A 13,377-nucleotide genomic window follows, 5' to 3' on the forward strand; every position below is an offset into this window, starting at 1 on the left:
AACTCAGAAAAAAGTGTCAGGTGAGAATGCAAAGAGGTTTTTTTTTTTTCTTTTTAATTACTATTATTTATTATTTCTTTTTACTCTTGTTTCGTTTCTCTTCCTTGAGCTTCTTTTTGGAGACTTTAGGTTGGCTGGCCTTTCTGTATAGGTGATACCCAATGAGGCCCAGGAGGGCTGGCACCATGGCCATGCCTACCAAAGGCAAAACGCCCTTCACCAGCTTCTGCCAGTAGTTGGCTCGGATCAGTGCAATCAGCTCCACGTCATACTGTACCACTGCATCCGCTGGAGAAGCAGAGGGAGGTGAGGGTTAGGACCTTTGTGCATTTTATCAGGGCTGTGAATCTGAGTGAAAATAGGGGAGGGAGCCACAGAAACATGAACTGTGAAGCTGTGGTGGTGAATCCCTGAGATAAAGGCAGAGGAGGGTCATGAACCGTCTAGTGACCACTAACCCACGACACACAGGGTTTAGGTCCAATGACAGGTCTCTGACACACAGGAAAACTCTGAAGGTACAGGAATAGGAAACATGCAAGTTCTCCATTTTCAAGTGAAAGAATCCTCAACACTAACTGACCCCCATTTCCAAACAGCCACATGGATAGGATTTCTGCACTGAGCTTACTCAGTGTGATTATTAGAAAGCAGGTGTTTTGTCGGGTGTGGTGGTACATGCCTATAATCCCAGCACTTGGAAGACTAAAGCAGGAAGACTGCTGTGAGTTCAAGGCCAGCCTGGTCTACAAAGGAGTTCCAAGGCCAGCCTGAACTGCATGGTGACTCAAAAAGACAAAACTGAATCAAACCAGATGTTTTGACATTAGAATTGGGGAAAAAGAAGGAACAACTGAAGAAGAAAGGGGGCATGTGTAAGAGGAGCCAGTGAAGGTGAGGTACAAACAGAAGTAAACAGCTGGGGATGGTGGTGCATGCCTGTAATCCTAGCACTCAGGACACTGAGGCAGGAGGATCACCATGAGTTTGAGGCCAGCCTGGGCTATAGAGTGAGTTCAACACCAGCCTGAATTACATGTGCTAAAGAGCCAGGGATGTAGCCCAGTAAAAGGCCTGGATTCAGTCCCCAGTGTCTCTGTCTCTGTTTCCCTTTTCTCTCTCTCCCCCGCCCTCTCATCCTCTCAATTCTCTCTCTCTCTACACACACACACACACACACACACACACACACACAGCTTCTCCTTAGTCTCCTTGCTGTTTTCCAGGCCTCCTGTGATGCTGGAACTAGAATAATAATTATGCTCCTAGTGTTCTGTGGAATAAAACACATTTTGGCTAATAGAACATCTGTTAAAAGCAAGAGGTACACATCTTGGGAAATCTGTCCAGTCTCAGCCCTACAAGACTAGATATCAGCAACACTATAGATGAGGGCTTTTATTTTTTGATACCAGGAATTGAACTTAGGACCCTGACTTGCCAGGCATGCACCGTGCCACTGAGCTATATCCCTGGCCTAATGAAGGCTTTTAAAATTATGGGCTAGTCAGGTATGGTGGTAGACATCTGTAACCCCAGCATCAGGAGGAAGTTGAGGCAGAAGGATCATTTCAAGTATGATAGTTTGGGTTATACAGTGGGCTCAAGGCCAGTCTGAACCACAAAGTAAGACTCTGTCTCAAACAAATAAAAAAACTAAGGGCTGAACTTGACATTTAGAGATTTTTTTAAAATTTTGTTGAGTTCCTAGGCTGCTCCAGGAGGAGTCGTATAAGCACCAGCCCCACATGGCTCAAGCAGATTTTTCTCAAAACCTACTGGTCAAGCCAGTGACCTTAACAGGTTATATGTCTGTAGTTTTTATTGGCAATCTGAGGAGGAAAAAGTGGCCTGTAGAATGAGACCCCAGCCTCTGCTGTTCCTTTCAGCAAACATGATCTGGACCTTCTCATGCTCCCGAAAGAGTTACAGTTCCTTGTAGTTCTTAGGGACTGGGTATTTTGGTGGCCTAAGAGAAAGGTCTCATTAGATTACCTGGGATAGATGGTGGCAATCCCCGTTTTCCATAGGCCAAGTGAGAAGGGATGACTGCCCTTCGCTTCTCTCTGAGAAAAGGAACGTGTGTCACAGCAAGAGGCAGTGACCAGATGCTTTGGTCCCACAGGCTCCACAGCAAAGCCCCAAATGTGACCGCTCCCACCTGAGGACCTATTGGGTTGGCCAGTAAAGGTGTCCTTCTCCCCAAACTTCCCAACAAAACCAACAGCCAGAGGCCCAGAGGCTCTGGATGTCCTCAAGGGTCTCACTGATGTGGACCTGTTGGTTGGTAGCCAGGGTTTTTTATCTCACATTCTCCTGCCTCCTGGAAAAGCAGGGATGGCAGAGAAAGCTTCCACTCAGGCAAAGGAGGACCCAGGGCCAACCCTGCCCAGATACTCACCCTACACACATGTCTAGAAGGCTCTGCTCCAGACCTTGAGAGAGAAGACATAACTCAACTGCGAGCTGCCTATGTTCCCCAAATTCCCCAAAGGAAGATCCAAGGTGCCACCCTGTCCATCGTTTGAGCTTTGCTCAGCTTGTCAAATTCCTGGCACCCAGTGGGGTACGGGCCAAAGAGGAGTATTAGAAGTGGCGTTTGGACCTTAGGAAACAGCTGCAAGATCCATCCCTAGGGTCTTACTCATTCCAGAGAGCATTTCGAGGGCAGCTTTTGGGTTAAAGAGTAAGGAAGGTCTTAGGTTGGAAAGAAATGGAATGAGAGAAGCAGGGTACATACCTGGAATCACCTGCTTTTGGCCAAGTTCTATAACCAGAGGGTCTCTGCTCAGAGAGGTGTCAATGATGCGTCCATCTACCAAGCTGCCCTGGAGGGAAGAGAGCATCAAGAGCAGCACCTAGTAGTATGGTACCTCTCCTTCCCAGCAAGTGGACAATACACACGTGGACCACTGGGTGGCGACAACCCCCTTAAAGTAGCAGTCTAACGACCCCCATCCTATCCCCGCCCTGTCGCTGGGTACAGAAAAACCCGAAGGGCTGGCTCTTCTTGGAGCTCAGAGCTCGCTCTTCCTTTTGTCAGTGTCCGAGAGGATCTGGCGGTAAAGCGCCCAGGGAAAAGGGCGGGGAGGCGGAGCGCCCCTCCCCCTGCCACGTGCTCAAGGACCCCAGACCCCGAGTTTCTCCTCCCAAACCGCTTGCCACGTGTCCGAGTGAAGGCTGACGTGTTTCAGCGGGGCACCGCCTCCTCCAGGCTCCGCCCGGCCCCTCCCCTCCCGGCCCTCACCGTGTAGTGGATGTGGAGCGTGTCTCCGAAAGCAGCGGTTTCCGCACATGGCTCGGGGGGCTCCACCTGCGATCGGACTACAAGGGTCACGGATGCTCCTCCAAAGATCCATTGCTGTTCCCTAGACCCAGCACCCCCCAACTCAGTTCCCGCAGTTCCCCTCCTCCTCCCCCCCAGGTTCCTCCGATCCCAGTACTCCTGACTAGTCCCTGCCGTGGAGGCCGGGAACCAGGACAGTCTCCTCACCAGCGTCTCCACTTGGAGGGTCCGGATTGGACTTTCGGTTTCGGACCCAGCCTCGGCCCGACACAGCGCCCCACTGAGCAGCAGGAGCAGCAGGTGGAGCGGCGAGAGTGAGGGGCACAGGATCATGACTGGACGGGACGGGTCACCCACACCAGGACGGCTGCTCGGGCAGTGGCGAGTAGGACAGCGCTTCCTCGGCCACCAGGCCTGACTGGACGGGACCGGGCGGGCGGGTCGTGAGGAGTGAGCTCCTCCTTCTGCAGCCCTTCCTCCACCTTGTCCCCACCTCCTCGTGGGAGGAGGCTGCAGTAAACCCTCGCTACCCGCTGAGATCCGGAGGTCCCCACAGATACTGATCCGTAGGTCTGTTAGCCATTCTGTGCCACAGGAGGGGTTGACCCATAATAGCAGCCACTACTGTTTGCATACCTACTGTATGCACATTAGCCTCTATCCCTCAAAACTACCTTGAGGGTGTTGGGGATTTAGCTCAGTGGCATAAGCACCTGCCTTGCAAGCAGGCGGTCGTGAGTTCGATCCCTGGTACCGATAAAATTAAAAAAAAAAAAAAAAACTACCTTGAAAGATAGGTACAACTATTCCCATTTTACAGCTAAGGAACAGAGAAGAATGTGCGAGTTGCTTGTCCAGTGTCATCAAGCTGGGTGGCCAAAGCACAGGATTCAAACCCAGTTCTGTCTGAATCCAGAGTATTTCTTCTAAGATACATCCCTCCACACCATCCTGGCAATGTCACACTGTCCAGCCTGCAGTTGTCAAAGAGGCATTCCTCTCCCCACTGCCTTCTGCAGCTTGAATTTCTGGAAGTTTAGATCCAAAAGAAGGGCGGTAGCTATCCTAGCCCTCTGCCCTTGGAGAGCTAACTGAAAAGCATAAGAAGTGGTTCTCCTGTAAGAACAGGGTGGGGGGTCATTGGCCGTTCCTCTGACACTACCATTTCCTTTGTTTTCATCAGCAACCTTTGCAAAAGAATGGCACATACAACCTTCATGTTTGTGAAGGGCTTCAACTTATTTTAGGTGATTCTGCCAGTCCTCTTTTGCATGATTGAAACCCTTAATGAGCTCAGACTTTGGCACCCAGATTCTGCTCACTCAACAGCTCTCAGCAAGTTCACTATCACTAATCTAAGGCTGCTTCCCAGGCCTGTTGTCCTTAGCATCTCTCTGGCATCAGAGCTCTGATGCCCTCACCAGTTCCACACAACTGCCTACTGGACATCTCCATCTGGATGTCTGGTCAGTGCCTGAGACTTAAACGCAACACATACTCGTTTCTCTTGCTTTCATCCTAGCTGCAACAGCCTGGGCTTCCCTCCCAATCTCCTTTCTGATGCAGATCTAATGGATCTAGTCTTCTTTTATTTCCACATCCAACCAATCTCCTTTGGATTCTTCATAGCCCTCTCACTCTGTCCATTCCCATGGTGACCACAAATTTTAAACCCTCACTGTGTTTCTCTTTGGGGAAAAAAAAAAAAAAAGGCTGAGCACAGCAGTGCATACCTGTATTCTCAGCTACTCATGAGGCTGAGGGAGGAAAATCACAAATTCAATCCCAGCCTGGACATTTTAGTGGTTTAGCAAGACCTTGACTCAAAATAAAATTTTAAAAGGGCCGTGAAGCTGAGTGTGACAGGACAGGCCTATAATCTCAGTACTTGGGAGGCTGAGGTAGGTGAATTACCAGCCTAGACTACAGAGCAAGACCCTGTCTCAAAAAAGAAAAAAGAAAATGCTGTGGCCAGCCTTGGTGATACATACCTGTAAATCCAGCATGCAAGAGGTAGAGGCAGAGGATTGCCACAATTTTAAAAACTGCCAGGGCTACATAGGGAGACCCTGTCTCAAAAACCCAAATCAATCAATCAATCAATCACTTAACCCAAATAAAGGGCTAGGGATGTAGCTCAATAGTAAAGCACTCCTACGTTCAAACTCCAGTGCCACCACCACCAAAAAAAAAAAAAAAAAAAAAGCTGGGTATGACAACCTAAATTCTGGCTAATCAGATATAAACAGAAATGCTGGAAATATTGTCTTAAATTATTGTCTTAATCCCTTAAAGGGATTAATTTATCTAAGAATTGCTTCATTGTGTTTATCTTACTTCCTCCAATCATCTCTCTTCATTGTTTCTACCACTTGCAATGGATTTTATTTTTTGGTAGTGGGGAATGAACTCAGGACCTCGCACTTGACAGGCAGGCACTGCATCGCTGAGCTAACTCCCTACTACCTGCCCACCACCAACTACCTGCAATGTAGATGAGATAGAGCCAGGGATTTAGCTCAGTGGCTCAAGCAGGAGGTTCTGTATTTGATCCACAATACCAAAACAAAACAAAAACAAGAAAAACCTGGGAGCCAAATAAACCTTCACTGGGGCTAGGGATTTAGCTCAGCTGGATAAGTGCCTGTCTGGCAAGCACGAGGTCATAAATTCAATCCCTATTACAAAAAAAAAAAAAAAAAAGTTAAATTAAGATATATGTCATAGGGGCTGGGGATTTAGCTCAGCGGCATAAGTGACTGCCTTGCAAGTGTGTGGTTGTGAGTTCAATCCCCAGTACCGATTAAAATAAAAAAAATATATATGTCATGTACAGATACAAATTCCTTATGACGAATGTTATCACTATACATATCTAAAGTATATCAATAAAAAAGGACATTTAAAAAAAAACAAGCTTTCATTCCTTATGAATTACTTAGCCAATGGCACTCAGCTATAGTGACAAAAATACAATGCAGATGAAATGAATTACTCTAGTCTCTAACATTAGACCATGAGGATGATCCCACAGTGATGACTTGTAAAGGTAGAAGCCCGAGTCTCTAATAATTGAGAGCCTCTGCATCAGTCTCGACTGCATAACATCAGGTACTTTTTTCTTTTTGCTAGAACCCAGGACCCCAAATGCTAGACATGTGCCTCACCCCTAAGCCCCATCCTCTGATCATCAGGCACCTTTCTTTGCTTGGTTTTGAGACACGGTCTTGCTGTGTAGTCCAGATTGGCCTCAAGCTCCCAAGCCTCCCTTAGCATCCGGAGTGTTGGGATTACAACATGTATGCAATGCCACACCTGGCTCCCTATCAGACGTGTGTGTGGTATGGAGATTGAACTCAGGCCTTTGCATTGAGTTGTTTCCATCCCTTTTTATTCTTTGAGACAGATTGACATACTATCCAGCCTAGGCTGAAACTTGCAATCTTCCTGCCTCAGTCTCCAAGTAGTGGGTAGCAGGGATTGTAAGTATGCACTCATGCACAATCCACTGGACATCTCTTAATTGATATAGAAATAAACTATCATTATTTCGGATGCTGAAGCAGGAGGACTGAGAGTCCAGGGCTAGCCTGGGCTATATAGATAGCAAGACCTTATCTTCAGGTAAAAAGGAAAAAAAGAAACTATTGCTTTAGACTACTCTGTGCAGTTATATCGTTTCAGTCGTGTCACCTACCCACTAAAGCCTACCATGGCTCAACACTGCCCAATAAGTAACACTGATTTCTCAATAGGCCAATTAAAAGCTTTGTCCTCCAGTCCTAATCTACTTTTCTGATCTTTTATCCTATTAAGCTGAAAGATTTTTGGAGACAAGAACCTCATGTTTTTCATTTCTGTATCTTCACTGCTTATATCGGACATGTGAATACTACTAAATGCAAATGAACTGAGTCCAGTCTTCCTCCTGCTGACTGCAGTCTGGCCCCCAATGAGCCTGCACTGTTTCCCTTCTGGTGCCCTTGCTAATGCTTAGTCTTCACCTGCCACACATCTCCTCTGTGAGATCCCCATTCTCCACACAGTGGCTTCCCCACTTTCTGAATGTCAAGTGCACCCTGAGGGACATTGAGGAGGAGAACTTGTCTCACTCCTTTTCTCTCTCCCAGAGTCAGCTCACTGATAGCAAGGACAAGATTGCGATCATACCTGGAGCCCTATAAGCGCTTGCTGTACAACATTCTTCAAATAACAGATAACAAATTTAATTTTGTATAAATTATACTATGAAATGAGAAACTATTAAAGAGGAAGATAGTGAAGTGCTGTGGTACAGGCCTGTAACCTGAGCACCCAGGGGAGCTGAGGCAGGAATGCAAGTTCAAACCCAGCTGAGCAACTTAGTAAGACTGTCACAAAGTAAAAAATGAGTGTATTTAGGGTGAGATGTAGCTCAGTATGAAGGTCCTAGGTTCAATTTCTAGTACCAGGAAAAAAAAGATAAATATGCTACTTGGAAGATCTCAAAAAACAAATGTATATACTCTTTAAGTAAAAAAGCAAATAGAATAATACATGTGATGTGAGTCCATTTATATTTTAACCCTTCCCAAATGTGGGTACATGCATATACTTAGAAAAAAGAAACAGAAGCTGGGTACAGTGGCACATGCCTACATAATCCCAGCAAAATCACAACTTCAAGCCCAGCCCATGGAATTTAATGAGACCCTGTTTCAAAATATAATAAATATATACTTAAATTATTTATATACAATTTTGTTATGTAATTATATATAAATAATATATAAAATTGTAAAGAGACAAGAAAGGAGAAAAAAGACAAATCAAGGTATATTATGTTCAGGTACAAAATTCCTATGATGGGTGTGAACACTGTATATACCTAAATTGTACCAATAAACTTAAATTTTTTTTTTTTTTGTCTTTTTCCTTTTTATTGGTACTGGGGATCGAACTCACGACTGCCTGCTTGCAAGGCAGGCGCTTATGCCGCTGAGCTAAATCTCCATCCCCTAATAAACTTAACTTTAAAAAAGAGAGAGAGACAGAAAGGGAGGGAGGGAGGGAAGAAAACTGGAAAAATGCAGTATATATTCCAAAAGCTGTTAAGGGTTAGGGAAGGCAGTGGGAAGAGAACAAGTTTTGCAGGTTGTTCTGTGTATTCATGTATTGTTTGGATCTTTTACAATAAAATTTTGATTATAAAAAATGTTTAAATACATACAATACTAAATAGACAAGATATGTAGCAATGCAAGGGGACTTGCAGGAGGTGTTGGGGAGGGCAATGAAACCCTCATGGTTAGAGAAGTTCTGGGCAGCTTTGTGGAGAAGTAAACAAGCTAGATCTTACAGTGCGTTGTTTTTTTTTTTTTTTTAAACAAGTGAGAAATGGGGCAAAGGCAGAGGACCAGATGCTTGGGAAAAAAAATGAGTGGACTGTCAGGTGTGGTGGTACAGCCTGTAATCCTGGCATTTAGGAGGCTGAAGCAGGACTGAAATGAGTGAGAGATCAGACTGGGCTACATAGCCAGACCCTGTCTCAGTAAACAAAAACAAATCAGGACCAGATTGGCAAAAGTAAGAGACTGGCCAAAAGAGAGGTTATTAGAAAGGGCAGTAAGGGAACTGGTTGTTGAGAACCTTGAATGTTAGACTAAGGCTATGGGAACACTGAAAGCTTCTGAGCAAAGGCTGACCATGCAGACTGCTCTGACACAAGCTAACTGCAGCAGTGTCACAGATCTGAACAGCAAGCGGGGCTGGGAAGGATGGCAAGGACAGAACTATTTCAGACAATATCCATTACAGAACATGGCGCAAGCCCACCTGGACACAGGAGGGCCTGGGAAGGCACTTTTTTCCTTGTACTGGGTTAAGAACCTAAAAGAGAAAGGTGAGATGTTCCTGGGAAAAGGAGGGGATCTGGTTCAACCCTAGCTGGTGCTACAAGTGCTCAGAGAACTTGACTTGCAAGGTGTCTCTGAGGGCCAAGTAGCACAAACTCTGCCAGTCCTTTTAAATTCCCAAGACTCGCAGGGCACACACCATACCCAGCTTGATCAACACAATGATTTATTCATTCACCCATTCATTCATCAGGACTGTGTGCCTATCAGCCACCAGAGAGCAAGCACGGCAGTTTTGCTCCCCATGGTGCTGCAGACTGGACGAAGGCCTTGTTTGTTATGTGGTGACACTGATGCCCAGACCCAGGCCCTTTAGGTTTCATTATATATTCATTCACCCACGAGTGAAGCAGTTACCCTTCACTTTTCCCCCACGGCTGCTCTAACCTCTACGGAGCTCTCACCCCATCAATGCAAGAGCTGGCAAAGGCAAAAACATGCCTTCTCTCTCCCCTTTCTACCACCTAAAGCCAAGAAAGTGACCATCCTCATTATACTCAGAACTAAAACCCCTGTAGCTTGGAGTCCACAATCTAAGCCTTCCTATCCTTAGAGGTTTCTTGTAGGTATTCAACTTTTTTTTGTACCAAGGTTCAAACTCACGACCCAGTGCTTGCCAGGCAGGCGCTTATGCCACTAAGCCACTGGCCCCATAGATAATCAACTCTATCCCAGAATGGCTCATAACATGCATGTGGCAGAGGGGCGGGAGCAGAAGGTGGGCAGCAGTGTTGCCAGCAAATAGGCTCATTCCAAGCTTCTGGCTGGATGGGCTTGACTGCCAGACAGCTATGATGCCGGCTTTGTGAGAAAGGGTGCTGGAAGGAAGTGTGCAACAAGCTAGATTTGCCAGCTCTGAAGCCACAGTGGTTCCTGAGCCCAGGTACTCTTCTGCAGTTCATGATCAGTGACACACCTCTTGTTTTGACAATGGAAATCTCAACCCCTTTCCTCACTTCCATATTTGTGACCACTGCCTTCAGGGGCTATGCTCATCCTCTACCATATTTAAGACTTCCGTTTCCTCGGTTCTCTTCATCCTTCCGAGGAACTCAGGTGATTCTTACCTAACAACAACCTTACCAGCAACCAAGATCAGGACACCTAATCAGAAAGAAAAACTGCATTAGAAAGAAAAACTTGCAGGCATCTAGACTCTGTCACTTCCAAGTGATCAGTGTGATGCTGCAGCTCTTCTGCTTCTTGGTTAGAAAGAGATCTGGAAAGCAGCTTCATACGACAGCCTACCTGAGGAGACAACTCCCTGTGTTCAGCAGCAGCAGCAGCCAAGGACAGGGTGCTTTCTTTTGGCCGGAACACCATCTTTCAGGAATGTGCCAAAATGATTAACACGAAGGGAAAGAGGAGGGGACTAGGCCTTTTAGGGAACATAGTGTTGTTCCTCTGGCCACATACATGCAAATCCACAAAAAGAGTGATACTGTAGACGTCAAGGGAATGGGTACTATGCAAAGGAAAAGCCACATAAATGTTACCATGGCAAAACTGGAAAAGTCTACAGTGTTACTCAGCATGCTGTTGGTATTGCTGTAAACAAGCAAGTAGAGGATTAATGTGTATATTGAGCACATTAAACATTCAGAGTTAAGAGTTTTCAGAAATACATCAAGGAAAATGATTCAGTAAGAAGCCAGAGAAAGGTGCCGGCCTGCCTTGCTCAGAGAAACATGCTTTGTGAGAACTGAACAGGTTCCAGAAATTCAAGAAGGAGCCCAAGTTTCTGAAACCTGTTCCCTATGAAATCATAGTATATGGTGGGGATGCAGCTCGACCATTTGGCACCTAATTAGTGGCTAAGTGTTATAGGCCCTGCTTAAAAATAAAAAAATCATCCTGAGTTGTAAGGATGGTTTTCTTAATTGAACAGGTATGTGGTGTCTTTACCTTGGAGAAACAAGCATTTGGGGCAGATGCTAGATTTTACCTAGTTATTTGGGTCTTGATTTTTTTTACTGAAAGACATGAGGTACTACTATACAGGTATATACTTAAACGGCCAAATCTTTATGAAGTATTTATATTGACTTGAAAATCCTCTAAATCACCAAGGAGAAATAATGTATTCAAACAAATGGAAGTCAGTGTATGGCATTCCAGTTAAATAAACTGTTTAAAGCATTCTACTGTGAGTTATGTTCTAGTTCTGAACTACTTTTGAACATTCATGAAGCACTTGGAAAACAATACTATAAAGCATGTCTTTGTTTACTATAATAAAATCCTACAGATTTTGGTAATATGTTTAAAAAAAAAAAAAAGACAAGGTGTCCTCTACAGTTATTCCCCACTTCCACTGCCCCACGTAGTACACTACAAATACTCAGATTCCAGAGCAGCCCAAAAAATGGCTCCCTGATCCCTAAGTATACTCCTTTGACCCACTTTTTAACACAGACCTAAAAACACAAAAAAGAAGGAATAAAGTTGCCACTCTTTTGTTCTAACCAGTCTAAGCACTTGATTGGGTAGTAGCGAGAACCCCAGAGCCTTTAGGCCTTCTAATTCAGTTTTGAAAAAACTCTACCTACACTCCTGTCATTGCCCCTCCCTGCTGGAATGAAGGGCACAGTTTCATCCTTCATCCCACCTGAGCTAATCCACTGGCTTTCTGCAGGCTCCTTTCAAATCTCCCTGGCCCAGATTTTCAAGAGTACCATGGGCCTGGGTCCTTTGTCAAGAGAAGATGGGTGAGCTATTCAGCTTCTGGAAGGTGGGACTGCTGCCACCAGAGGGCTCCCCTCTACCTCTTTCGAGGCATCTTACACTGAGTTCTGGGGAACAGAAAGCAGTAAGGCATTTTCTTCTCCAAATGGCTCAGAGGTCAAAAAATAACTTTCTGGCCTGCCATTCAGCTAAGTACACTCCATTATCAGAGGCAGGCTAAGTTACAGCTGTAGAAGTTACTTATTAACATACAAATAAAGCTCTTGAGAAAGGTGGTCTGTACTAGCAACCTGTCACCAAGAAGGACTTTGGAGGAGCCTAGCAGGAGGAAAGGTTCATCTGATTTTGAGAGTTAAGTAGGTATTGCTTGAAGCTATAGGGATACTAAGACCCATAGCTGAGTAATTTGAGGGTTATGAAAGGCAGAAACACTGGTCTTTGCAGGTCATAGCTTATTAATAATAAAAGGGAAACTGAACAGGAATACACTGGTACTTGGGACTCTCAAACTTCTTTTTCTTTTTTGAATGGTACCAGAAACTGAACTCAGAGCCTTTGCAATGCACTATAGTTCCAGTCCCATCTCCTCACCCTGCTTTTTTCTTTAAATCTTGAGAGTCTTCTAAATTGCCCAGCCTGGGGTCTAACTTGCAATATTCCTGCTTCAGCTTTCTGGAGTGCTGGAATTACAAGTATGCACTACCACATCCAGCTTCATGAGTTTATTAAATGTCCAAATCCTGTCTTTTTCCCACCTCAAAGATTGAGAAAAAAGAGTGTGGCAGGCCTGCCTGTCTCACCCAGCCTAAGGGTAACACCATCCTTTCTTCACTTTCACCAAACAGCAGTAGCAAGAGAGGAACCGAGCTGTGGTGGGAATGGGATGGGAGTGAAGGGACTTTATGCACAAGCTCTGTTTCTCCAGGACATGTATGCAGTCTGCAGATGAGGCTTAGCATCCTGACAATGGGACCATAGGCTGGAGTTACAGGTAATGCAAGACCATTATGTGAAAGAAGGATCACACTCATTACACTGCTCACTTACCCTTCATGCTTATTTGTAGCCAAAGTCCAGACCTAGATGGATGTGAGGACTCTAATCTATGAATGAGTTTGAACTAGAAGTATCTGATGTGTGGAGTTTGGGAGATCTGAGAGTGGGGGTAGTACAGGACCCTGCAGTTCCTGAAGTCCCTAAAGTCTACAATGGGTGGAAATACAGCCAAATTCAGTGTAAAGCTCTGGAAGTAGAGGAGCAAAGTCACAGAGCTGTCATACTCTGGTGCCCAACTCTTTTGAACTTTCCTCTGGGATATGATGGGAATAAATAAGCAACAGGGACATGTGCCTAAGTTTCTCCATAACCTCTCTACACCCACCAAATGTGTTCTTTCCCCACTCTGATGAGGAGCAGCAGTATAAAGAGAGGGATCAGAAACAGAACTATTTTCACCATTAATCCACTGTTCCACAGCTGCTGCATATCAAGGATGAAGGTCTGCTCCAAAGC

At 45.3% G+C, this 13,377-nt stretch overlaps 1 protein-coding gene across 1 annotated transcript; it reads right to left on the reverse strand.

Annotated features, from left to right (window-relative positions):
* Nucleotides 1-37: 37 nt before the first annotated feature.
* Nucleotides 38-5,472, reverse strand: Fkbp11 (FKBP prolyl isomerase 11). The gene is made up of 6 exons (XM_003475819.5): nucleotides 3,494-5,472; nucleotides 3,248-3,313; nucleotides 2,741-2,828; nucleotides 2,402-2,435; nucleotides 1,996-2,066; nucleotides 38-288 (listed from the first exon to the last, which is right to left on the reverse strand). The coding sequence occupies exons 1-6, from the start codon at nucleotides 3,617-3,619 to the stop codon at nucleotides 71-73; spliced, it is 603 nt and encodes a 200-aa protein (XP_003475867.1). The 5' UTR covers nucleotides 3,620-5,472; the 3' UTR covers nucleotides 38-70.
* Nucleotides 5,473-13,377: the final 7,905 nt, after the last annotated feature.

The sequence above is a fragment of the Cavia porcellus genome, unplaced genomic scaffold, assembly GCF_034190915.1.
Source record: "Cavia porcellus strain 051 isolate PalLab524CR breed Dunkin Hartley unplaced genomic scaffold, mCavPor4.1 scaffold_8, whole genome shotgun sequence".
NCBI classification, from domain to species: domain Eukaryota; kingdom Metazoa; phylum Chordata; class Mammalia; order Rodentia; family Caviidae; genus Cavia; species Cavia porcellus.